Source organism: Triticum aestivum, chromosome 3B, assembly GCF_018294505.1.
Source record: "Triticum aestivum cultivar Chinese Spring chromosome 3B, IWGSC CS RefSeq v2.1, whole genome shotgun sequence".
NCBI classification, from domain to species: Eukaryota; Viridiplantae; Streptophyta; class Magnoliopsida; order Poales; family Poaceae; genus Triticum; species Triticum aestivum.
Genome location: NC_057801.1, coordinates 261944447 through 261970800, shown reverse-complemented (window position 1 = coordinate 261970800; position 26354 = coordinate 261944447). Strand labels below are relative to the sequence as shown.

The 26354-nt window shown below is 49.5% G+C and overlaps 2 protein-coding genes across 2 annotated transcripts; one reads left to right on the top strand and one right to left on the bottom strand.

Moving 5' to 3' along the window:
- Nucleotides 1-13482: 13482 nt before the first annotated feature.
- On the top strand, nt 13483-17014 carry LOC123069629 (probable envelope ADP,ATP carrier protein, chloroplastic). Its single transcript, XM_044492536.1, has 10 exons — nt 13483-14014; nt 14099-14152; nt 14850-14912; nt 15015-15071; nt 15187-15270; nt 15397-15465; nt 15617-15729; nt 15848-16017; nt 16213-16291; nt 16415-17014. The coding sequence occupies exons 1-10, from the start codon at nt 13634-13636 to the stop codon at nt 16512-16514; spliced, it is 1170 nt and encodes a 389-aa protein (XP_044348471.1). The 5' UTR covers nt 13483-13633; the 3' UTR covers nt 16515-17014.
- A 1139-nt stretch (nt 17015-18153) lies between these two features.
- LOC123069628 (geranylgeranyl diphosphate reductase, chloroplastic) lies at nt 18154-19655 on the bottom strand. Its single transcript, XM_044492535.1, has one exon. It carries the CDS (start codon nt 19581-19583, stop codon nt 18240-18242), a length of 1344 nt encoding a protein of 447 aa, XP_044348470.1. The 5' UTR covers nt 19584-19655; the 3' UTR covers nt 18154-18239.
- Between the last annotated feature and the right edge of the window lie 6699 nt (nt 19656-26354).

The window sequence follows — 26354 nt, the reverse complement described above, 5'->3', positions numbered from 1 at the left end:
CGCTCCTACGCCGAACAACTACACTGGAGGTGGTGATAGGTACATGGACACCGGTGCTACGGCTCACATGTTTGCTCATCCGGATAACCTTGCCTCCTTCACTCCTGTCTCCACCGACCGCCACATCATTGTCGGCGACGGTTCCACACTTCCTATCACACATGTTGGGCACACTTCTTTTCCTTCTACTTCTACACCTTTATTTTTGTATAACATACTTGTGTCTCCTCATCTTATTAAGAATCTTATCTCCGTTCATTATTTCACTCGTGAAAATCATGTCACTGTTGAATTTGACGAGTTTAGTTTTAGTGTCAAGACGCTCGAACCAGGATGGTACCTCACCAATGTGACAACCCCAACGAGCTCTATCTGGTGCATTTGCCCTCATCCACCACCACTGCACCGGTCGCTCTCTCCGCTGGAGTTGATGTCTGGCATGCTTGCTTGGGTCACCCCAACCCCGTCACACTTCGTCACATTCTTAGGAGTTTCAATTTCAGTTGCAAATAAGATCGAGGATCACACTTGTCATGCCTGTCGAGTCGGCAAACACGTTTGCCTCTCATTTAATAACTCCACCACCATAGCTTCTTTTCCTTTTCAGTTGATTCATAGCGATGTGTGGACCTCTCCGGTTCCTAGTAACTCGGGCTACTTATATTATCTGGTTATCCTTGATGATTATTCTCATTATGTGTGGACTTTTCCTTTGCGCAGAAAATCAGATGCAATCTCTACCTTGACGGCTTTTTACTCCTATGTATGCACGCAGTTTAGGCGTCCCATCCATGCGCTTCAGATGGAGAATGGAAAAGAGTTCGACAACCTCCCTTTCCGCACTTTTTTGGCGCATCATGGCACCGTTTTCCGCCTCACATGCCCGTACACATCATAGCAAAAAGGTCGAGCCGAATGCGTCCTTTGCACTCTGAACGACTGCGTTCGCATGCACATGTTCCATGCTAATGTGTCGCCTTGTTTCTGGCCGGACGCACTTGATACTGCTTCACTTCTCCTTAACCTTCGCCCCTGCCGTTCACGGTGGAACTATGCACCTCACCATCTTCTCTTCGGTACGCCCCCGTCTTATGATGGCTTGCGTATTTTCAGGTGCCTTTGCTATCCTAGCACTGCCGACTCCGCTCCTCACAAACTCGCACCTCGTTCTGTCGCTTGCATCTTCATCGGCTACCTCTCCAACTCCAAGGGATATCGGTGCTACGATCCCATCTCCCACCGTGTGTTCACTTCCCGGCACGTTTACTTTGATGAGCATGTGTTTTCGTTTCAGCAGGTACCCCCGGCTGTTCCTCCCGCCACCGGTGACGCGGGCTCTGTTGGAAATATGCCCTAGAGGCAATAATAAAAGTATTATTATATTTCATTGTTCATGATAATTGTCTTTTATTCATGCTATAACTGTATTATCTGGAAATCGTAATACACGTGTGAATACTTAGACCACAATATGTCCCTGGTGAGCCTCTAGTTAACCAGCTCGTTGTGATCAACAGATAGTCATGGTTTCCTGACTATGGACATTGGATGTCGTTGATAACGGGATCACATCATTAGGAGAATGATGTGATGGACAAGACCCAATCCTAAGCATAGCATAAAAGATCGTGTAGTTCGTTTTGCTAGAGCTTTGCCAATGTCAAGTATCTCTTCCTTAGACCATGAGATCGTGTAACTCCCGGATACCGTAGGAGTGCCTTGGGTGTATCAAACTTCACAACGTAACTGGGTGACTATAAAGGTGCATTACAGGTATCTCCGAAAGTAGCTGTTGGGTTGACACGGATCGAGACTGGGATTTGTCACTCCGTATGACGGAGAGGTATCTCTGGGCCCACTCGGTAATGCATCATCGTATTGAGCTCAATGTGACCAAGGTGTTGGACACGGGATCATGCATTACGGTACGAGTAAAGTGACTTGCCGGTAACGAGACTGAACAAGGTATTGGGATACCGACGATCGAGTCTCGGGCAAGTAACGTACCGATTGACAAAGGGAATTGCATACAGGGTTTGATCGAATCCTCAACATCGTGGTTCATCCGATGACAACATCGAGGAGCATGTGGGAGCCATCATGGGTATCCAGATCCCGCTGATGGTTATTGACTGAGAGCGTCTCGGTCATGTCTGCATGTCTCCCGAACCCGTAGGGTCTACACACTTAAGGTTCGGTGATGCTAGGGTTATTAGGAAGACTAGTATGTGACTACCGAATGTAGTTCGGAGTCCCGGATGGGATCCTGGACGTCACGAGGTGATCCGGAAGGGTCCGGAGGTAAAGATTTATATATGGGAAGTTGTCAAACGGACACCGGGAAGTTTCGGGGTCATACCGGTATTGTACCGGGACCACCGGAAGGGTTCCGGGGGGGTCCACCGGGAGGGGCCACCCCTCCCGGGGGGCCACATGGGCTGCGTGGGGCAGGGAGCCAGCCCCTGGTGGGCTGGCCGCACCCCCCTCCCTTGGGCCCATGCGCCTAGGGTTGAGGGGGAACCCTAGAGGGGGCGCCCCCCTTGGCTTGGGGGGCAAGCCACCCTCTCCCCTCTCCCCTAGGCCGCCGCACCCCCCCCCTAGATGGGTTCTAGGGGGCCGGCCCCCTTCTCCCTTCCCCCTATAAATAGAGGGGTGAGGGGAGGGCAGCCGCACCACCCTCCAAGGCGCAGCCCTCCCCTCCCCAACACCTCTCCTCCTCCGTTGTGTGCTTGGCGAAGCCCTGTCGGAGTACTGCCTCTCCACCATCACCATGCCGTCGTGCTGCCGGTGGAGCTGTCTTCCTCAACCTCTCCTTCCCCCTTGCTGGATCAAGAAGGAGGAGACGTCTCCCGTCCCGTACGTGTGTTGAACACGGAGGTGTTGTCCGTTCAGCACTTGGTCATCGGTGATTCGAATCATGTCGAGTACGACTACATCATCACCTTGCAAGCTTCCGCACGCGATCTACAAGTGGTATGTAGATGCAAACTCTCTCCCTTGACTCGTTGCTTAGATGAACTCATAGATGGATCTTGGTGAAACCGTAGGAAAATTTTTAATTTTCTGCAATGTTCCCCAACAGTGGCATCATGAGCTAGGTCTATGCGTAGTTCTCTTTGCACGAGTAGAACACAATTTTGTTGTGGGCGTGGATTTTGTCATCTTACTTGCCTCTACTAGTCTTTTCTTGCTCAACGGTATTGTGGGATGAAGCGGCCCGGACCAACCTTACATGTACGCTTACGTAATACCGGTTCCACCGACTGACATGCACTAGTTGCATAAGGTGGCTGGCGGGTGTCTGTCTCTCCCACCTTAGTTGGAGCGGAATCGATGAACAGGGCCCTTATGAAGGGTAAATAGAAGTTGACAAAATCACGTTGTGGTGATTCGTAGATAAGAAAACGTTCTTGCTAGAACCCAATTGCAGCCACGTAAAAGATGCAACAACAATTAGAGGACGTCTAACTTGTTTTTGCAGCGATTGATCATGTGATGTGATATGGCCAGAAGTTGTGATGAATGATGAATTGTGATGTATGAGATCATGTTCTTTGTAATAGGATTCACGACTTGCATGTCGATGAGTATGACAACCGGCAGGAGCCATAGGAGTTGTCTTTATTTTTTGTATGACCTGCGTGTCATTGAATAACGCCATGTAAACTACTTTACTTTATTGCTAAACGTTAGTCATAGAAGTAGAAGTAGTCGTTGGCGTGACAACTTCATGAAGACACGATGATGGAGATCATGATGATGGAGATCATGGTGTCAAGCCGGTGACAAGATGATCATGGAGCCCCGAAGATGAAGATCAATGGAGCTATATGATATTGGCCATATCATGTCACAACTATATAATTGCATGTGATGTTTATTATGTATTATGCATCTTGTTTACTTAGGACGACGGTAGTAAATAAGATGATCCCTTATAAAATTTCAAGAAGTGTTCTCCCCTAACTGTGCACCGTTGCTACAGTTCGTCGCTTCTAAGCACCACGTGATGATCGGGTGTGATGGATTCTTACGTTCACATACAACGGGTGTAAGACAGTTTTACACAGCGAAAACACTTAGGGTTAACTTGACGAGCCTAGCATGTGCAGACATGGCCTCGGAACACGGAGAGCGAAAGGTCGAACACGAATCGTATGGAAGATACGATCAACATGAGAATGTTCACCGACGATGACTAGTCCGTCTCACGTGATGATCGGACACGGGCTAGTCGACTCGGATCGTGTAACACTTAGATGACTAGAGGGATGTCTAATCTAAGTGGGAGTTCATAATTTGATTAGAACTTTATTATCATGAACTTAGTCTAAAAACCTTTGCAAATATGTCTTGTAGATCAATGGCCAACGCTAATGTCAACATGAACTTCGACGCGTTCCTAGAGAAAACCAAGCTGAAAGATGATGGCAGCAACTATACGGACTGGGTCCGGAACCTGAGGATCATCCTCATAGCTGCCAGGAAACAATATGTCCTAGAAGGACCGCTAGGTGACGCTCCCGTCCCAGAGAACCAAGACATTATGAATGCTTGGCAGTCTCGTGCTGATGATTACTCCCTCGTTCAGTGCGGCATGCTTTACAGCTTAGAACCGGGGCTCCAAAAGCGTTTTGAGCATCACGGAGCATATGAGATGTTCGAAGAGCTGAAACTAGTTTTCCAAGCTCATGCCCGGGTCGAGAGATATGATGTCTCCGACAAGTTCTACAGTTGTAAGATGGAGGAAAATAGATCTGTCAGTGAGCACATCCTGAAGATGTCTGGGTTGCACAACCGTATGACCCAGCTGAACATTAACCTCCCAGATGAGGCGGTCATTGACAGAATCCTCCAGTCGCTCCCACCAAGCTACAAGAGCTTTGTGATGAACTACAACATGCAGGGAATGGAAAAGACCATTCCTGAAGTGTTCTCGATGCTGAAGTCAGCAGAGGCTGAAATCAAGAAAGAACATCAAGTGTTGATGGTCAATAAGACCACTAAGTTCAAGAAGGGCAAGGGTAAGAAGAACTTCAAGAAGGACGGCAAAGATGTTGCCGCGCCTGGTAAGCCAGTTACCGGGAAGAAGTCAAAGAATGGACCCAAGCCTGAGACTGAGTGCTTTTATTGCAAGGGGAAGGGTCACTGGAAGCGGAACTGCCCCAAATACTTAGCGGATAAGAAGGCCGGCAACACCAAAGGTATATTTGATATACATGTGATTGATGTGTACCTTACCAGTACTCGTAGTAACTCCTGGGTATTTGATACCGGTGCCGTTGCTCATATTTGTAACTCACAGCAGGAGCTGCGGAATAAACGGAGACTGGCAAAGGACGAGGTGACGATGCGCGTCGGGAATGGTTCCAGAGTCGATGTGATCGCCGTCGGCACGCTGCCTCTACATTTACCTACGGGATTAGTTTTGAACCTTAATAATTGTTATTTAGTGCCAAGTTTGAGCATGAACATTGTATCAGGATCTCGTTTAATACGAGATGGCTACTCATTTAAGTCTGAGAATAATGGTTGTTCAATTTATATGAGAGATATGTTTTATGGTCATGCTCCGATGGTCAATGGTTTACTCTTAATGAATCTCGAGCGTAATATTACACATGTTCATAGTGTAGATGCCAAAAGATTTAAAGTTGATAACGATAGTCCCACATACTTGTGGCACTGCCGCCTTGGTCACATTGGTGTCAAGCGCATGAAGAAGCTCCATGCCAATGGACTTTTAGAGTCTCTTGATTATGAATCGTTTGACACGTGCGAACCATGCCTTTTGGGCAAAATGACCAAGACTCCGTTCTCTGGAACAATGGAGCGAGCAACCAACTTGTTGGAAATCATACATATCGATGTGTGCGGTCCAATGAGCGTTGAGGCTCGCGGAGGATATCGTTATGTTCTCACTCTCACAGATGACTTGAGTAGATATGGGTATGTCTACTTAATGAAACACAAGTCTGAGACCTTTGAAAAGTTCAAGGAATTTCAGAATGAGGTAGAGAATCAACGTGACCGAAAGATAAAATTCTTACGATCAGATCGTGGAGGAGAATACTTAAGTCACGAATTTGGTACACACTTAAGGAAATGTGGAATCGTTTCACAGCTCACGCCGCCTGGAACACCTCAGCGAAACGGTGTGTCCGAACGTCGTAATCGCACCCTATTGGATATGGTGCGGTCTATGATGTCTCTTACCGATTTACCGCTATCATTTTGGGGATACGCTCTAGAGACAGCTACATTCACTTTAAATAGGGCACCGTCTAAATCCGTTGAGACGACACTGTATGAATTATGGTTTGGAAAGAAACCTAAGCTGTCATTTCTAAAAGTTTGGGGATGCGATGCTTATGTCAAGAAACTTCAACCTGAAAAGCTCGAACCCAAGTCGGAAAAATGCGTATTCATAGGATACCCTAAGGAAACTGTAGGGTATACTTTCTACTTAAGATCCGAAGGCAAGATCTTTGTTGCCAAGAACGGATGCTTTCTGGAAAAAGAGTTTCTCTCGAAAGAAGTAAGTGGGAGGAAAGTAGAACTCGATGAAGTACTACCTCTTGAGCGGGAAAGTGGCGCAGCGCAGGAAACCGTTCCTGTGATGCCCACTCCAACTGAAGAGGAAAACAATGATAATGATCAAGGTACTTCGGATCAAGTTACTGCTGAACTTCGTAGGTCCACAAGGACACGTTCCGCACCAGAGTGGTACGGCAACCCTGTCCTAGAAATCATGTTGTTAGACAACAATGAACCTTCGAACTATGAAGAAGCAATGGCGGGCCCGGATTCCAACAAATGGCTTGAAGCCATGAAATCCGAGATAGAATCCATGTATGAAAACAAAGTATGGACTTTGACAGACTTTCCCGATGATCGGCGAGCGATAGAAAACAAATGGATCTTTAAGAAGAAGACGGACGCGGATGGTAATATTACCATCTATAAAGCTCGACTTGTCGCTAAGGGTTATCGACAGGTTCAAGGGATTGACTACGACGAGACATTCTCTCCCGTAGCGAAGCTAAAGTCCGTCCGAATCATGTTAGCAATTGCCGCATACTATGATTATGAGATATGGCAGATGGACGTCAAAACAGCATTCCTTAACGGGCATCTTAAGGAAGAACTGTATATGATGCAGCCGGAAGGTTTTGTCGATCCTCGGAACGCTAACAAAGTATGCAAGCTCCAGCGATCCATTTATGGACTGGTGCAAGCATCTCGGAGTTGGAACATTCGCTTTGATGAGATGATCAAAGCGTTTGGGTTTATGCAGACTTATGGAGAAGCCTGCGTTTACAAGAAAGTGAGTGGGAGCTCTGTAGCATTTCTCATATTATATGTAGATGACATACTCTTGATGGGAAATAATATAGAATTTCTGGACAGCATTAAGGCCTACTTGAATAAGTGTTTTTCAATGAAGGACCTTGGAGAAGCTGCTTATATATTAGGCATCAAGATCTATAGAGATAGATCGAGACGCCTCATAGGTCTTTCACAAAGCACATACCTTGATAAGATTTTGAAGAGATTCAGAATGGATCAGTCCAAGAAGGGGTTCTTGCCTATGTTACAAGGTGTGAGACTGAGCACAGCTCAGTCACCGACCACGGCAAAAGATAAAGAAGAGATGATTGTCATCCCCTATGCTTCAGCCATAGGATCTATTATGTATGCCATGCTGTGTACCAGACCCGATGTAAACCTTGCCGTAAGTTTGGTAGCAAGATACCAAAGTAATCCCGGCAAGGAACACTGGACAGCGGTCAAGAATATCCTGAAGTACCTGAAAAGGACGAAGGACATGTTTCTCGTTTATGGAGGAGACGAAGAGCTCGTCGTAAAGGGTTACGTCGACGCTAGCTTCGACTCAGATCTGGATGACTCTAAGTCACAAACCGGATACGTGTATATGTTGAATGGTGGAGTAGTAAGCTGGTGCAGCTGCAAGCAGAGCGTCGTGGCGGGATCTACGTGTGAAGCGGAGTACATGGCAGCCTCGGAGGCAGCGCATGAAGCGATTTGGGTGAAGGAGTTCATCACCGACCTAGGAGTCATACCCAATGCGTCGGGGCCGATCAAACTCTTCTGTGACAACACTGGAGCTATTGCCCTCGCCAAGGAGCCCAGGTTTCACAAGAAGACCAGGCACATCAAGCGTCGTTTCAACTCCATCCGTGAAAATGTTCAAGATGGAGACATAGAGATTTGCAAAGTGCACACGGATCTGAATGTCGCAGATCCGCTGACTAAACCTCTCTCGCGTGCAAAACATGATCAACACCAGAACTCTATGGGTGTTCGATTCATCACAATGTAACTAGATTGGTGACTCTAGTGCAAGTGGGAGACTGTTGGAAATATGCCCTAGAGGCAATAATAAAAGTATTATTATATTTCATTGTTCATGATAATTGTCTTTTATTCATGCTATAACTGTATTATCTGGAAATCGTAATACACGTGTGAATACTTAGACCACAATATGTCCCTGGTGAGCCTCTAGTTGACCAGCTCGTTGTGATCAACAAATAGTCATGGTTTCCTGACTATGGACATTGGATGTCGTTGATAACGGGATCACATCATTAGGAGAATGATGTGATGGACAAGACCCAATCCTAAGCATAGCATAAAAGATCGTGTAGTTCGTTTTGCTAGAGCTTTGCCAATGTCAAGTATCTCTTCCTTAGACCATGAGATCGTGTAACTCCCGGATACCGTAGGAGTGCCTTGGGTGTATCAAACGTCACAACGTAACTGGGTGACTATAAAGGTGCATTACAGGTATCTCCGAAAGTAGCTGTTGGGTTGACACGGATCGAGACTGGGATTTGTCACTCCGTATGACGGAGAGGTATCTCTGGGCCCACTCGGTAATGCATCATCATATTGAGCTCAATGTGACCAAGGTGTTGGACACGGGATCATGCATTACGGTACGAGTAAAGTGACTTGCCGGTAACGAGACTGAACAAGGTATTGGGATACCGACGATCGAGTCTCGGGCAAGTAACGTACCGATTGACAAAGGGAATTGCATACAGGGTTTGATCGAATCCTCGACATCGTGGTTCATCCGATGACAACATCGAGGAGCATGTGGGAGCCATCATGGGTATCCAGATCCCGCTGATGGTTATTGACTGAGAGCGTCTCGGTCATGTCTGCATGTCTCCCGAACCCGTAGGGTCTACACACTTAAGGTTCGGTGATGCTAGGGTTATTAGGAAGACTAGTATGTGACTACCGAATGTAGTTCGGAGTCCCGGATGGGATCCTGGACGTCACGAGGTGATCCGGAAGGGTCCGGAGGTAAAGATTTATATATGGGAAGTTGTCAAACGGACACCGGGAAGTTTCCGGGTCATACCGGTATTATACCGGGACCACCGGAAGGGTTCCGGGGGGTCCACCGGGAGGGGCCACCCCTCCCGGGGGGCCACATGGGCTGCGTGGGGCAGGGAGCCAGCCCCTGGTGGGCTGGCCGCACCCCCCTCCCTTGGGCCCATGCGCCTAGGGTTGAGGGGGAACCCTAGAGGGGGCGCCCCCCTTGGCTTGGGGGGCAAGCCACCCTCTCCCCTCTCCCCTAGGCCGCCGCACCCCCCCTCCTAGATGGGTTCTAGGGGGCCGGCCCCCTTCTCCCTTCCCCCTATAAATAGAGGGGTGAGGGGAGGGCAGCCGCACCACCCTCCAAGGCGCAGCCCTCCCCTCCCCAACACCTCTCCTCCTCCGTTGTGTGCTTGGCGAAGCCCTGTCGGAGTACTGCCTCTCCACCATCACCACGCCGTCGTGCTGCCGGTGGAGCTGTCTTCCTCAACCTCTCCTTCCCCCTTGCTGGATCAAGAAGGAGGAGACGTCTCCCGTCCCGTACGTGTGTTGAACGCGGAGGTGCTGTCCGTTCAGCACTTGGTCATCGGTGATTCGAATCACGTCGAGTACGACTACATCATCACCTTGCAAGCTTCCGCACGCGATCTACAAGTGGTATGTAGATGCAAACTCTCTCCCTTGACTCGTTGCTTAGATGAACTCATAGATGGATCTTGGTGAAACCGTAGGAAAAATTTTAATTTTCTGCAACGTTCCCCAACAGGCTCCTCGATGACTCTCCCAGGGCGCTCGCACGCCTCTCTTGGCCCGCCCCCTGGCTTTGAGGTGCGCCCCCCGCATGCGGTGCCTCCTACATCCGCGGCGTTGGCGCCCCCGGCGCCCCTGACGTTGGCGCCCCCGGCTCCCTCGGCTCCCCCGGTGCCTGTGGCCGATCCGGTCACCTGGGCCCGTATGGGCGTTTTCGCCCGAGCTCGCGCTACGCCTCGGATGACTATGTCCATGCAGCATCCACCTCTGAGCCGTCGCCGTTGTCATCCTCCGTTCGAGCCGCTCTTCGTGACCCGCTCTGGATGGCTGCGATGCAAGAGGAGTTTGATGCCCTGTTGCGCAACCGGACGTGGCAGCTTGTTCCCCGTCCCCGGCACACCAACGTGATTACCGGGAAGTGGGTTTTTAAATGCAAGCTCCGTCCTGATGGTACCCTTGATTGCTACAAAGTGCGCTGGGTCGTTCGTGGCTTCCGACAACGTGCTGGCATCGACTTCACCGACACCTTTTCTCCGGTCGTCAAGTCCGGCACGATACACACGGTTCTCCACCTTGCGGTCTCCCATGCTTGGCCGGTGCACCATATGGACGTCTCCAACGCCTTCCTCCATGGTCACCTCGAGGAGCAGGTCTTCTGCTAGCAGCCCAACGGGTTTGTTGACCCGGCGCTTCCCTACCATGCGTGCCTGCTTTCGCGGTCCTTGTACAGACTCAAGCAGGATCCGCGCGCTTGGTACCAGCGCATTGCGACGTTTCTCCACCAGCTTGGGTTCCGCTCTACCCCGCTCGGACGCCTTTCTCTTCGTCTACCATCAGGGCTCTAACACGGCCTACTTGCTGCTCTATGTCGACGACTTCATCCTGACAGCATGTACGGCTGGTCTCCTTAGTCAGCTCATGGCTCGTCTTCGCGCTGAGTTCGCCATCGAGGACTTGGCTCCTTTGCACTACTTCCTCGGTGTCGAGGTGGTGCGTCGTTCGGATGGCTTCTTCCTTCATCAGCGGAAGTACGCTCACGAGCTCCTAGAGTGCGCCGGCATGCTTAACTGCAAGCCCGCCGCTACGCCTGTTGATACGAAAGCCAAGCTTTCTGCCATGGATGGTTCTCCTGCTTCGGATGTTGCTTTCTATCGGTCTATCGTTGGTGCTCTCCAGTACCTCACTCTGACTCGACCGAAGATCCATTATGCCATGCATCAGGTGTGTCTTCATATGCATGCTCCTCGAGACGTTCACTGGGCTGCCGTCAAGCGGATTCTCCGCTATATCTGTGGCACTATGGATCTTGGCGTCACGCTTCACGCCTCCGCCGACACCGCCCTCACCGCCTACTCCGATGCAGACTGGACGGGCTGCCCTGACACTCGTCGCTCCACTTCTGGCTATTGTGTCTACCTTGGACCCTCACTTATCTCGTGGTCATCCAAGCGGCAGCCTACGGTCTCTCGTTCCAGTGCTGAGGCTGAGTATCGTGCAGTGGCCAACGCCATCGCCGAGTGTTTGTGGCTTCGCCAGCTGCTTCAGGAGCTCTATTGCCCTGTTGACCGTGCCACGGTGGTCTACTGCGACAACGTCTCGGTGGTCTACCTCTCCGCTAACCCGGTGCATCATCGACGGACCAAGCATATTGAGTTGGATATTCATTTTGTCCGGGAACAGGTGGCCATTGCCCATATTGAAGTTTTACACGTCCCTACTTCCCAACAATTTGCCGATATCATGACCAAGGGCTTGCCTACAGCGTCATTTGAGGAGTTCCGATCCAGTCTTTGCGTCAGCCGCGGTGCCGCTTCGACTGCGCGCGGGGGGGGGGGGTGTTGAGTATATGTGTTATGTGCATATTGTGTATTGGGCCCGCCTCCTAGTTCCTTGTGTAGTTAAGGTCTGTGGACCACCTTTGTACATCATATATACGTGCCTATGCACGAAGAGCAATACATCTTGCAATTCACATATTCTACAGGGAGCGGGAGAGAGAGGTGAGGGTAATTATGCCGCCTCTTCAGGAAACTGATAGAGGCAAAGGTGTCCCGTCTTTCGATGAGATGTTGGATATCGCTTTGGTGGAAGTCGACTTTGACGATCCGACTACGAACGTGCGAGGACGTCGCGCCTTAGCAATCGCTAAACCAACTCCGAGAGGTTATTGACCACGCCGGAGCACGATCAACCTAACCACGAGGGTTTGTTTCCTGCGAGCAAACGAAGAACAAGCAAGAAACTGAGATTGCAATCTGGATATTGCGAATATAAGATGAAAGCTTTATTGATCAAGGTGGGGTTCTGTGACGCCTTTGTCTGGTCGTTGAACACAAACGAAGTACGCGAAGTTGCAGCTATGGCGAACTTTAATCTAAACAAAACCCAAAGTCTAAACGGTGCCCTAAGGGCTGTATATATGGAGGAAGAGGGGGGGAATTTCGTGACCCTTGGTGGAGGGGTCCGAAATCAACCCTATCTCTTGTTTCCCCACATATACGGACTCTAAAAATAGCCTATACTTATGTATTTCGAAATTACATGGGCCTGGCCCAATAATAAGGTGACGCAGCACCTAGAATAGCCTCTAGACGAAATTTATAAAGTGGCATCTTGTATATTTCGTCCAAGCCTTCATGCACCCATTATGGTGGCTTCAAAGTCCTGAAATCATCACTTGTAACTCCGTTCTTGTTCCCCTTGCGCATGCCATCATCTCCATGCTTGCTCTTGCTCCAATGTTCATCCTTCTCCAAGCTAGGCCCTTCATTTGTAAGCAAAACAAATGTATCCAATTTAGGCAGCATCATATTCTCATGAACATTAGAATCATTACCAAGAAACGAAAGTACCTGATAATTTAGTTGGCGTGCGCGAGCTCTCGTAATTGGTCCAGTATGTATAGCAGCAGGGGCTGTGGGTGTAACAATGGTATTGATGTCCTCATCAGAAACAACGCGACTTCTCGAGACCGTGCTTCTGAAAAATCTATATCCCAGCTCGTTTTCATCGAGCCTTCCCCCCGTTTGGAGTATAGCCAAGTGGTAAGGCATCGGTTTTTGGGCCTCGCGTGTAGCCTCCGCCACGCAATTGCCACAAGGTGCATCGCTCGGCCTGGATGCGGAAATCGACCGATTAGCCAGATCCAGAGGTGCTTAAAGGCTCATGCGGACCAGTTTTTTATGCGACCAATCAATCAAACTAATCAAATTCTTCCTAAGAGTTCATGGATGGGATGGTGTCCTTTTTTCTTTTTGCATCGAGCATTTGGTGTCTCTTAAAAAATGGAGTCGTCGTTTTGACAGATCCATGCTCGTTTTCCACGCATCTGCGACCCTATTGCTGTCATCACTACTCAGTCAGTAGTCACTACGAGTGCCGTGGCACTGCCAATTCCCGTTGCCACCGCGGGGTTTAACAACTCCTGCTCCCCTTATCCCCTCCCTCCTCTCCATCCCCACTCCCAAATTCGTCCGATTCCCGCGGGCTCGCAGATCCAGGCAGCCTCCCACCGCCGAACCACCACCCGATGAGCCACCGGCGAGTTGAGGCATGCGACTCCTGGCGCCCGCCGCCCGCGCCCGCGCACGCGCCTGCTCTCCTCCTCCGCGCGGGTAACCCGTGGGGCCGCTCCTACCCGCCCTGCGCCTTCGCGTCTCTCTCCGTCCGTGAGGGCGGGGTCAAGGCGGAGGATGTGGGAGAGGAGAAGGAGAGAACGCTGGCTCAGGCGGCAGCGGAGGTCTCCGGGACGAAGGGCAAGATGCCGCCGGTGGCGCAGCTGCTGAAGCACCCCCTGGCGCTGCTGGCGCTGGTGCCCAGCAGCGTCGCGCTCTTCGCGGCCGGCGCCGGGGCGGGCGCCGTCGCCAAGACGGTTACCGCGCCGCTCGACCGCGTCAAGCTCCTCATGCAGGCACGGCCTTCTGACCCCGCGGTTCATGCTGCCTGGGTGTGTAACTGATGTTTCTGACCCGCGTTTCTTCTCTTCTTCTCCCAGACACATAGCGTGCGGATGGCGGGTGAAAGCACTAAGGGAATTGGATTCGTGCAGGTAACAATGCTACATTCTCTTTGGCTCCGTTCCGTTTTGTGTTGCAAATAAAAAACGATGCAAAACATGTGAATTTTATGATAATCAATGCATAAATTTAGAACTGCAGCTCAAAGAAAATTTAGGGTTAACTGAAATCCATCGTTGATTATTTTTCAGAACATCCTTTTCTTGAATGTTCTTCTATACACCTGCAGTCTATGTTACCTGAATAATAATGGATCAGGAATAACCAAAACAAAAAGACCTTATCTGAACTATAAAGAAGTGTAGGTAACTTAAGATGAAGGGCTAAGATAAAAAGGTCCTTAGTGGGAGATCACAGTTAGAAACTTCAGAATCACCAAGTCTTGTTTTGCTTTATTTGGCAAGAGCTTGAGCTGTTTCTCCATCCTTTATTTTGCACTTGTATCTATGATGTTGTCAATTATTAATAGATTTGAGATGCTTGATTGACTAACTGGATAAGCTTAACCATGGAATTACCTGGTTTCCATACCCTCTGTGTCAGGTCATTTTCATTTTCTTTAATACTGATATACGAATATTAACCATTCTGTTGGATGGATGCATTTTAGAGTTGACAGTCATAAAATAGGGGAGAAAGGGCGATAGCTTTCTTTTAATGCCTTGCCGATGATACTTGCATTCACATATAAAGGAAATCATGTAAGCCGATGCACCTCCAATTGTGTAGGCTATGGCAGAGATAGGGAAGGAAGAGGGTATAAAGGGTTACTGGAAGGGCAATCTTCCACAGGTGCTTGATACTACCCATCTTGCAAATTGTAATTTTGAGGCTCGTGCATGGTTTATCTTGTGTTCCCGTGCTGACTTGTTTCTTCTGCATAAACTCCTCCAGGTTATCCGCATAATTCCATACAGCGCAGTGCAACTTTTCTCATATGAAGTTTACAAGGTCATAACATCTCCTTGCTACCAATAGTCACCTAATCTATTTTATGTTCTTGTGATTGTGAATGTGGTGTTGTGTTCCTTTTTATTATTCTACAACTTCAATTCAATGTTTTCAGAAAGTATTCCGGAGAAAGGATGGAGAACTTACTGTATTTGGGAGACTTGCGGCTGGGGCTTGTGCGGGCATGACTTCTACACTTGTAATTTATTTATTTATCTAACTTTCTAGCAAATGGCTGTTCGTTTTCAGTTTCATATGTCAAAATTGGTTGTGTTTCCATTCATTCTTATTCTGGTCTGAACTTTCTATTTGTACTTGCTGATAGGTGACTTACCCACTCGATGTCCTCCGGCTTAGGCTAGCAGTTCAATCTGGACATAGCACTATGTCACAGGTAATAACTATTACTCCCTCCGTTCCAAAATAGATGACTCAACTTTATACTAACTTTAGTACAAAGTTGGGTCATCTATTTTGGAACGGAGGGAGTACAAACATAAATTTCTGTATTTCGAACTGGCATTTCATGATGACTAATTTTGTAGGTTGCTCTGAACATGCTGAGAGAAGAAGGCCTAGCTTCCTTCTATGGGGGCCTTGGTCCATCTCTTATAGGAATTGCACCTTACATTGCTGTAAACTTCTGTGTTTTTGACCTGTGAGATCCTTTCTACTGTATCTTCAATTCTTCATAGTGTATGGTATATAAAATGGTCTCAGATTTCAATATTTGTCTCACGTTTTTATATATCCAAATCATCGTTTCTGTATCGAAGAATGAAGAAATCCGTACCGGAGAAGTACAAGAGTAGACCAGAGACTTCTCTAGCAACTGCTCTTCTTTCAGCAACATTTGCAACCTTGATGTGCTATCCGTTGGACACTGTTAGGAGGCAGATGCAAATGAAAGGCACACCATATAATACAATTTTCGATGCCATTCCAGGTAGCCGAGTGAATTTCGCTACCCTTGCATATGCGGCATAGTAATGCAGCATCTTTTGCTTAGTTCTACATAGCCACCTCAGTGTGTACAATGTTATTTGCCACTTTTAACCATTCTATGTACTCATTAGCAGCTTGATCTTGTTCATTATTGACCAAATTGAAGCATTTTTGAGTTTTTTAATGCGAAATGCAGGCATTGTGGAGCGTGATGGTCTAGTTGGGCTATACAGAGGTTTTGTGCCAAACGCGTTGAAAAATCTACCAAATAGCAGGTGCTACTTTTATTACCATGTCTGAAAATATTTAATTTGAATTACGGCAACACTGATAGCTAGCATCATGTTTTAACTTGCCGTAAAAATTATGTTCTCTCACAAGTTTGTTATGTCATGCAGCATTAAACTCACCGCATTCGACACAATGAAGATCCTGATATCTACTGGGCAAAAGGAACTGGAAAAAATAATGCAAGAAAATCAGGAGAAAACAAGCTAGGAAAATAGCGTTGCACAACCTTAAGGCTCGGGGAGCTGGCATGCTACCCCTTTACATGCTCCAATTTTCGATGAATCTCACTTTCCCAGGCCATATTATAGAGTTTAGATAGGCACATATTTGATGTTCCCTTACAAGTTGGTCCTAACTTACAGTGGTTTTTGTATACCTTGCTGCCTGCTGAAGATCGAGGCATTAGAATCAAGCAGGGCAATTAGTTGTTTTTCTTAGTGGCGGCGTGGCTTTAGCTAGCGTTAGTACAAACATTCACCTTACCTGATATTTATTCGAGTGGAAACATAGATTGACCTCATAAGCTCTCCAGAAAGTTTATCCCTATGTTTTATAGACAGATCTATGAAATACAATGGAGAGCTTGGATACCGTCCTCTAACAGGTACACCCTGAGCATAATACACCCTTGTTCTACAGGGTGTTTACCACAGCACTGCTGTTACTGTAATACCGGTCTTGTATGCCGAAAGCTTTAGATTCGCCGATGAATGATTCTTAGCTTCATTTTGGGCACCACCTCTTTTGTAGTTTGTTTCTCTTTCAGCTTGAGCTGCATGGCCTTGTGCACCATCAGGCGATGAAATGGAAATAAGGAAATGCAGTTTAGGGAGAGGAGGGTATTTCTGTTTTTTTTGTATGTCGATGAGAATTGAAGTATTTGTTTGTCCTTCTTCAAGACCTAGAATAAAATGAGTTTGGACAAATTGTGTACTGCTATTCCATGATCTAAATATGCTTTTGTGCCTTGTACTGATGTATCATGTGCATGTCAATTGTCATGGTGAAATTGCATTCCAGATCATATTATGAAATGGGGGTTATATACTGCTGGAATTGGATGCCACTTGACTGGATGATCTGGAATAAATCTCTCAGGCCTCAGTCCCACCTGACGATGTGCGCTCGAACACTTGTGGCAGGCTAGTGAGGCCGTGGTTCCATGGATCTGGACAGCGTGTTAGAGCATCTCCAATAGCTCGTACAAACGGGTTGTTTATGAGATAAAGACAATATGAGGTGAAAAACGCTCTTCAGCAGATTGTCTATAGGACAATACATTTGATCAGTTGTCCTTGTCCCTATACCTATGAGCACCTTAGAGAGACTAAGCCATCGTCGAAAAGTCTGAAATAAATTCAAATGTCAAGTCTAAGTCTAGTACTTGAACCCTGGTGGGCTATCCTCCTAACCATCCAACCACAAGTTGTTTCGCGCGTTTTTGCTTTGTATTGTCTATATTTTGTAACACAGTTTCAATCGTTATAAGATATTGCAAAAATATGGGAGAGAGAATATAAACATCCTATATATAGACCATTTGCTTGACAATCTTTTTAGACCATTGTCTATATGAAATTTCAGACAGCCACATTTAGACCATCTACCGGAGATGCTCTAAAGAGTGTGTGGTCCATCGTTTCGTCCTTTTTTTTTGCAGTGGTTCGAATAATCTTCTTCGTGTGGCTTCCTTAGATTAATGGTGTTTTGTTGGTGTGTTGAGGCGTGCTGGAAGGGTTGTGTTGGCGGCAGATCAAATGGTGCTCAGCTCAATGCAATGCATGGTGGCATTTCATAAAATTCCAAAATGGTGTCAAACTTGCATCACATATCGCAAAAGCAGAAATTGCACAGCTCATGGTTCACCTCATTATTCAGTACAGCATCGGTACCCATTGCTTGCAGAAAGAGAAGGGAAGGGATTTCCTGTCTCTAAGCCTGCAGCAGCTCGAGCCGGCGGAGGCGCTGGACCTCCTTGCCGAGGACGCTGCATCGCACCATGCTGCCGGCGGTGCGCCACAGCAGCTGGAGGTCGGCCCAGGGCTCGCCGGGCGCCATCCGCTTGTGCAGGTAGCAGTCGAACGTCCGGCGCTGCACGTGCTCGTCCGCGCACATCTCCACCAGCGCCTCGCGCCCGGCGTTGTCGCCGTAGAACACGCGCTGCAGCAGGTCCAGGAACCGGAACGTCAGCAGGAACTCGTCGTCCCACCGCCGCAGGTACCCGCGCCTGATCCCGCCCTCCGTCACCGCGCCCGTCAGCCGCCACTCCTTGGCCATCGCCTGCCCGCACAGCCGCCCGGACTTGGCCGCGAAGTAGATGCCCTCGCCGGAGCACCGGGTCACGTACCCCGCCGCGTCGCCCACCAGGGCCACGCGCCCCACCACGCGCCGTGGCCGCGGGTGCTCCGGGATCGGGTGCGCCTCCACCTTGATCACGCGCCCCCCGGCGATCTTGGGGCCCGCCCGCGCCCGGATGCCCGACTGTAGCTTCTTGATCTCCGGCTTGGCGGCCACGGTGCCGGTCCCGACGGCCACGTGGTCGCACTTGGGGAACACCCAGCCGTAGAAGTCCGGGGACACGTCCCCGCCCACGTACATCTCCGCGAGGTCGTCGTAGTACTCCATGGCCTTGTCGGGGAGCCGGATGCGCTCCTGGAACGCGATGGCCGTCGAGTAGTCGCCCGCGCCGACCTCCCGGGCGACCCGGCTGTTCGCGCCGTCCGCGCCCACGACGGCGTCGACCTCAAGGACGCTCCGAGTGGGCGAGGGGCCATCGCCGGACGAGATGTAGTGGACGAGGTACGGGTCGGTGGGGCCCGCAGGGAGGGAGAGCGAGGTGACGAGGCCCGGGACGAGGGTGGCGCCGGCGTCCGCGGCGCGGGTGCGGAGGAAGGAGTCGAGCACCTCGCGGCGGAGCATGGGGATATGGGCGCCGGGAGGGAGCGACCGCCCGAAGTCGGCGGCGAGGTTGGAGGGGGAGAGGACGCGCATGCGGGTGACGCGGCGGTCGACGAGCCCCAGCGGGATGGCAAACTCGTCGAGCATGCAGAGCGGGATGGCGCCGCCGCAGGGCTTGGCCCCCGCGGGACTGCGCTCCAGGAGGAACGCGTGGGCGCCTGCGGAAGCCAGCGCCTCGGCCGCCGACGCGCCGGCCGGGCCGCCGCCCACCACGGCCACGCGCAGCGGGCACGCAGGCGCGGAGTGGGAGGAAGAGTAGGAGCAGGAGATGGACAGGCGAGCTGGGGAGTGGCACACTGCAGCGGCCATGGTCGCCATGGTTTCCTTGGCCTGTGGGCGAATGTGGGTATGAGATTTGGGTGCTTGGTGAGTTGGAGTGTAGTGTAGCCACACTGACCGTCGAGGGCGATGAATCTAGGGCCCAGCTGGCGCTATGATTTGAAAACTAAAATTGGAGCCGCATGTCAGTGAGTAAGACAAGAAACAGGATGCCTTAAAACATCATCTTGCTGTATTATAGACAATAAATAAGAGGAAGTGACAATGACACGTCCCTTAAATACATTTAGCGGATCTTAAAAAAGAAACATTTAGCTTAAGAGGAAGGGACAATGACACGTCTCTGTCTGCTTCCAATCACCCATACCAAATAAATGCATGTTAAATAATCAGTGAGTATCGAGCATATAGTACTCTTTGCGTTCTGAAATAATAAAAATTTAGGTTTGTTCTAAATCAAACTTATTTACCTACATATTGTAGGACGTTGCTATCTCGCGTGCTACAACGTCCGATTTTCAACATGCCATACTTGTCCTTTTTAGCAAGTCTGCGATATAGTTTGATGTCAACCTGGCAGTCGGGTCGGGTTTGGCCGGGTTGACCCCAATCAAACCCATGCCGGTTTATACTATCGGGTCAACCACCAACCCACCGCCCCACCCACGGGTCTTAAGATGGCCCATACCCGAACCCGCCGGGTAACCCGACCCGATCGGGCACCCATCGGGTAAGTGACAAACATTCTTTTTTTTCGGTTCGAGTGATAACGTGGGGAAAAGAATTCACTGTCTTCCCTGCCAAAACAGAGCGACAAGAGAGTAGTGAGCATTACTGCGTTGTGGTTCTCTTTTATAGGCAGCCATCCCTTCTATTCCTCCTTCCCCAGCCGAGGTGGTACTAAGGCCAACTCCAGCGCGCAACCTCATCCTGTCCAGGTGCGTCCGTTCGGTGCAAAACGGACAAACCAGACGGCCCAGCGCGCGGGCGCAAACGGACTTTTGTCCGTTTTCTGTCCGCTTTCGACCCATCCCCGGTCCAAGTTTGCGCCGCTTTTGGAGTGAAACGGACAGCTCGCGGACGGACGGGACGCACGCGTGTGTTCTCTCCTGGCCCGCCCGTCGGTGGCACAAAGCAAAATCCCCCGCGCCCCATTTGGCGCCATTTCCCCCCAAACCCTTTCACGTCCCGCCCCCACCCTCCCCCGTTCATGGCCGACGCCCCGCCGAATTCCGACGGCCTGGCCGTCAACTCACCCGCCAAAGGTGAAGAAGAAGGCGACCAAGGGTCCAAGGAAGCCGCGGTCGGAATGCACGCCGGAGGAGCTTGCCAAGATGGACGCAGAATCGGCGAAGAGGAGGAACCGGAGGGCGGCCGTCAAGAGCAAGACCGCCACGGCCAAGTTCGCCGCCGAGCGCGATGCGGTGGAGGCCGCGCGGTGCAAGGCTGAGGTCGACGAGAAGGAGGCCATCGTCAACAAAGCGCACACCCTCCTAATGCTTGTCCTATGCCGTCCGGCGGGTTTCTCTAGTGCGGCCGTCAGCCCGGCGAGCACAGGCTCGTCGGTCGCCAGGCCTCAGCACTGGTCGTCGCCGACGTCGCGGACCACGCCTATGTCACCCGCGCTTTCCCCCGCCAAGGCACGATGGCCAGACCCGTTTTTCGGGCTCGCGGGACGTTGGCGTGATCGCGCCGTCCACCCCGCCCCCCTCGGCCGTCATCGATGTCAACGTCGTGCCAGGGTGCAGCAGTGGCGGCCGGCCGACCGTCGAAATGCAAAGAAAGCAAGCACGACCACCGTTTACGGGCACCATGCCGTCGCCCCGCGTCTTGTTCAACGAAATGGCAACACCAACACCAATGGTCGATGACCCCCTTCTACAACCAGTCCATGGAACATGTGATCTACGAGGGTGGGCATGGCGTTGCCTACGATCGCGCCGAGACCCAAAGTCAGGATGGTTGCGCCCAGTACGTTGCGGATGAAGAGGCCCACGACCATGCAGACTATGACCATGGTGACTCGTGGCATGAAGACAATGACATCTATTGCGAAGGTGATGGTGATGAAGATGATGGCATTGATATTGATATTTCGGGCGAGCCATTGTTCATCGACGAGCTCACCCAAAGAGCGGAAGCACAACAGAGGAATAAGAGCACTCGCACGGGTTCATATTCACAAGACGAGGACAAGTTGATTCGCCAATGTTGGATGGAGATTAGCCAATATCCGAGGACTAGCGTGCAACAAAAGGGTCTTGTGTTTTGGACGAGAGTCCACAAAACATTTCATGAAAGAAAGATGTTTGAGCCCTACCAAATTATGAGCAACTGTGGCATCGCCTCGATTCAAAAGAGGTGGTTATTCATCCAACAAGAGTGCAACAAGTATTGTGTCGCACTTGAGAGCATTGAAGCACGACCCGTGAGTGGTCTTGGCATTGGGGACTTGGTATGCTCTCCTCATCCTAGTTCTTTCGTTGCTACGGCCATGAGACTTCGGCCTTGTATATGTTAGCATGTTCATTTGTTGTTGATCATGTGGTGTAGGCATTTCAATCTTTGGAAGCATTCAAGGCCCGACACAATGACAAACCATTCAATCTTACGCATTGTTGGACGCTCATCAACAATTGCCCAAAGTTCAAAGATCAATACCGTGAACTTCAAAGGAAGAGAGGCAAGAAGGCAGTCGCGTTTGCCGGAGGTGGAGATGGTGAGGCGTTGAAGAGGCCGAGGGGCAAGACCAACTCCAAGGTGGACGACATACGTGATATGTCATCCATGGCCTTGCATGAGACTTTGCACGGCATGATGTCTCAAAAGGATGTGAGGGACGAGAAAAAGCGACAAAGCAAGGATGAGCCAATGAAGCAATACCTAGAGCTTCAAAGGAAGAATCTTGAGATGGAGGAGGCAGCCTAGAAGAGGAAGATCGACATGGAGGAGGTGTCCCGGCAAAGGCAGTTCGACATCGAGGCCGCAATGTCATGGCCAGGCAGAGGCAAATCGACATCGAGGCCACCAATGCCGCAACCAAAGCAAAGGAGGTGGCCCTTGCGATCATGAGTGTGGACTTGACCAAGATGAGTGAGAAGACGAGGAGCTGGTTTGAGGCCAGGCAGAATGAGATGTTCGACGCCGACGGCCTGAACTAGGTCGTCTGATCGGCCGTGGTCGTTCTTTTTTGGAGGCTGGCATGGGTGCTGGTCGCTAGCTGTGTGCCGGGGAGAAACACATTCATTTTGGAGGCTGGTTGTGTTGCCGGCGACAAAACTATTCATTTTGTAGGCTGGCTCTGTTGCAGGCCATTGGTTGTGTTGCCGGCGAGGACGTGTAGGCCGCTGGCTGTGTTGTCGGCGACGACGTGTAGGCCGCTAGCTCTATTGCCGGCGTGAACTAGGGCCTCTAGCCTAAACTAGGACGTGGTATTTCGAAAGTTGGCGTTTGAAAATGAAGGTGAACATGATGGGGCCAAAGGATGCATTCGCGCGTTGGGCGCACGTCCACTGCATCCCAAAAAAGACCCGGACACGACCCCATTGCCCTACCCAAACGGATAGAATCCGGGCAAAACGAACGTCTCTTTGGGGTTGTGCGCTGGAGTTGGCCTAAACTACTCGTACCACAACATCGTTGCAGAACTGCAGGATCCAGCCAGAGGCATCAAAGACGGGCCGAGTGCTTCTATTTGAACGTGCATGTGGCCCCATATATGGCTGTAACATTGGGCTGCCAATTCTCTTCGCTCTTTTCGTTTTTGTGCTATGGGCCAAGTGCTTCTCTTTTGCACATGCATGTTTTTTTTCTCGAATATGCATGAGTGTGCGTACTATATTATAAAGAAGGGATCGGGGTAAAGAACCCGTCCACGTTAGTGTTACAGGTTACATACGCTGAACACTAACTCCACCCTCCACCTAACTCTCCTATGGCTATCTACGCTCCCCTGCCCACTCCTCCACCTCTACAAAGAAGGCGTCTGTGACCGGTGTAAAGCAAGCGGGCACATGCATGTGACCGGTGTATCATAGAACGTAGCAATAGTTTTACTGCCTGCTCTTTTGTTCATGAGCGTAGAAACTTTAATTTTGAGACACACAATCTCGTCAAGTTTGCTTGTTACTTAGGTCCCGGGAGACATGTTTGGTTGGGAAAACCACATGACCCAAACCGTGTACCTAGAACATTGTTTTGAATCAATAAAGAGGCGGAAAAGAATTGGCTTGCAAATACTTTTTTGCTTTCTGTCATTCCTTTGCTATGTGGCTTGTACGTATATATGCATACTGATTAAACATGTACTCCCCCCGTCCAGAAATACTTGTCGCATAAATGGATGAAAATGGATGTATCTAGAATTAAAATACATCTAGATACATTCATTCCAATGACAAGTATTTCCGGACGGAGGGAGTACATATAAACTAGATCACCTTACATATGTGACCCACATTTCATGCTAATCGGGCAGCCCATCGGGTAACCCATGGGTGTAGACCTATGCCCATACCCTACCCATAACTAATCGGGTTATCCATGGGTCTCACCCATGGGCGTACATGAAGACCCATACCATACCCATTCAGGTCAGGTGCCCATGGGCGTGCGTACCCATGGGTTAAATTGCCGGGTTGAGTTTGATGTAAATCTAGGCCCCACCCGTTGAAATGGGGTGAGAGAGAGAGAGAGAGAGAGAGAGAGAGAGAGAGAGAGAGAGAGAGAGAGAGAGAGAGAGAGAGAGAGAGAGAGAGAGAGAGAGAGAGAGAATGCCCTTCTACCCCCTATAATGCTGAAGATGTACGTAAGGCTCTTTTTTAGATTGGCGATTTAAAGACACTCGGTCCGGATGGCCTCCATGCTATTCTTTACAAAAGATTTTGGCACAAGTTGGGTGATGATTTCGTCGAGGAGGTCTTACGAGCGGTAAATACCTGTACTATCCCCTCGGGTTGGAATGACACTATGATTGTGATGATTCCCAAGGTAAATTCTCTGGAAAAGGTTTCAGATTAGGCCTATCAGTTTGTGTAATGTGGTGTACAAAGTCATCGCAAAGATGGTGGCAACTCGTCTGAAGGCATTTCTTCCAGAAATTATTAGTCCGACCCAGAGTGCTTTTGTCCCCGGGAGAATCATTACAAATGATGTCTTAGTGGCCTACGAGTGCTTCCATACAAAAAAAAGAGATAAGGAAAAGAAGGTTTATGCACAATCAAACTCGACATGTGAAAGTGCGTTACGTCGACTAGAGGGGGGTGAATAGGCGATTTTTACAAATTCGTCACTGAGGAATTTCAGGGTGAGGAAATTCCTAAGTCACGAACAACTAGCAGCGGAATAAGTACTCAGGTATAAGCATAAGCAGGCTGAAGACAATGTGACTGAAGAAATAGGATTGAGAAAATAGAAAAAGTCTTTAGTCAAAGTCTTCAAACTGTAATGATCAGGTTCATCAACATATGAATGAGGAAATGAAAGGGTTAAGAAAATAGAACCGGTAGGCTTGGTGAAGACAAAGATTTGGTAGACCAGTTCCAGCTGCTGTGACATTTGTATGTTTGGTTGGAGCGGTTGAGTATTTCAACTCGAGGACAGACAATCCTCACCGTATTCTTCTTGAGCTAAGATCACACAGACCTCGCCCAACACTCGTGGTAAGTCTTCACAGGTGACTTCCAAACCTTCACAGACTCGGTCACTCGGCAATCCACAATTCCTCTTGGATGCTCAGACCATGACGCCTAACCGTCTGGAGGATACACAGTCCTCAAAGGTAACAAGCGTCGGTTCCACACAAGAACAATCTCTTCAGTGATGCTTAATCACTTTAAGCTTGTAGGTTTGGGTTTGGGATTTGGGTTTTCCTCACTTGATGATTTTCGGTCAAAGTCCTCGGAGGATGGGATACTCTCAATTGACAGGTGTCAGTTTCTCTCGGAGCAGCCAACCAACTAGTGATTGTAGGGGGCGGCTATTTATAGCCTAGGGAGCAGCCCGACATGATAAGACATAAATGAACTTTAAGGATATGACCGTTAGGTGGTAGGATATTTTGCACAGTCGGCGCGTAGCACAACAACGGTCAGATTTGAGGTTCGAATTCCTCAGGGCTATCATGTTCCTCACTGTGTAGGCAATTCGCACTGGCGAATTCCTAACTCCTTAGTCAGAACAAATTCCTCAGAGACCAGAAGATCTTCTTCTCTGTCACTGAAGAAATTGACTGAACTGATATGAGATTTCCAATGGCTTCACTCGAAAGGATTGGGTAGGTGTAGGATTTTGAGATGAGCATCACTTGGAAATTAGTTTCCTTAGTATTATGATACGTCCATTTTGCATTATGATTTTATGTCGATATTTATTGCATTATGGGCTGTTATTTCACGTTATGTCACAATACTTATGGCTATTCTCTCTTATTTTACAAGGTTTACATAAAGAGGGAGAATGCCGGCAGCTGGAATTCTGGGCTGGAAAAGGAGAAAATATTGAAGGACTATTCTGCGCAACTCCAAAAGTCCTGAAACTCCACGGAATACCTTAGAATAAATAAAGAAAAATCATCGCTAAAGATGAAGGCTAGGGGGCCCACACCCTGCTCACGAGGGTGGGGGGCGCGCCCCCTACCTCGTGGGCCCCCTGGTGGCTCTCCGACGCCCATCTTCTCCCATATGAAGTCTTTCGATGAGAAAAAAATAGAAGAGAACCTTTCGGGACGAGACTTCGCCGCCACGAGGCGGAACCTTGGCGGAACCAATCTAGGGCTCCGGCAGAGCTGTTCTGCCGGGGACACCTCCCTCC

What these genes read in the sequence shown, in the direction of transcription:
- LOC123069629 (XM_044492536.1), top strand. Translation starts at nt 13,634, where the DNA reads ATGAGCCACCGGCGAGTTGAGGCATGCGACTCCTGGCGCCCGCCGCCC. An exon ending in CGGGCATGACTTCTACACTT is followed by an intron (nt 15,271 to 15,396) that starts GTAATTTATTTA and finishes ACTTGCTGATAG; the next exon opens with GTGACTTACCCACTCGATGT. An exon ending in AATTTTCGATGCCATTCCAG is followed by an intron (nt 16,018 to 16,212) that starts GTAGCCGAGTGA and finishes TGCGAAATGCAG; the next exon opens with GCATTGTGGAGCGTGATGGT.
- LOC123069628 (XM_044492535.1), bottom strand. Translation starts at nt 19,583, where the DNA reads ATGGCGACCATGGCCGCTGCAGTGTGCCACTCCCCAGCTCGCCTGTCC.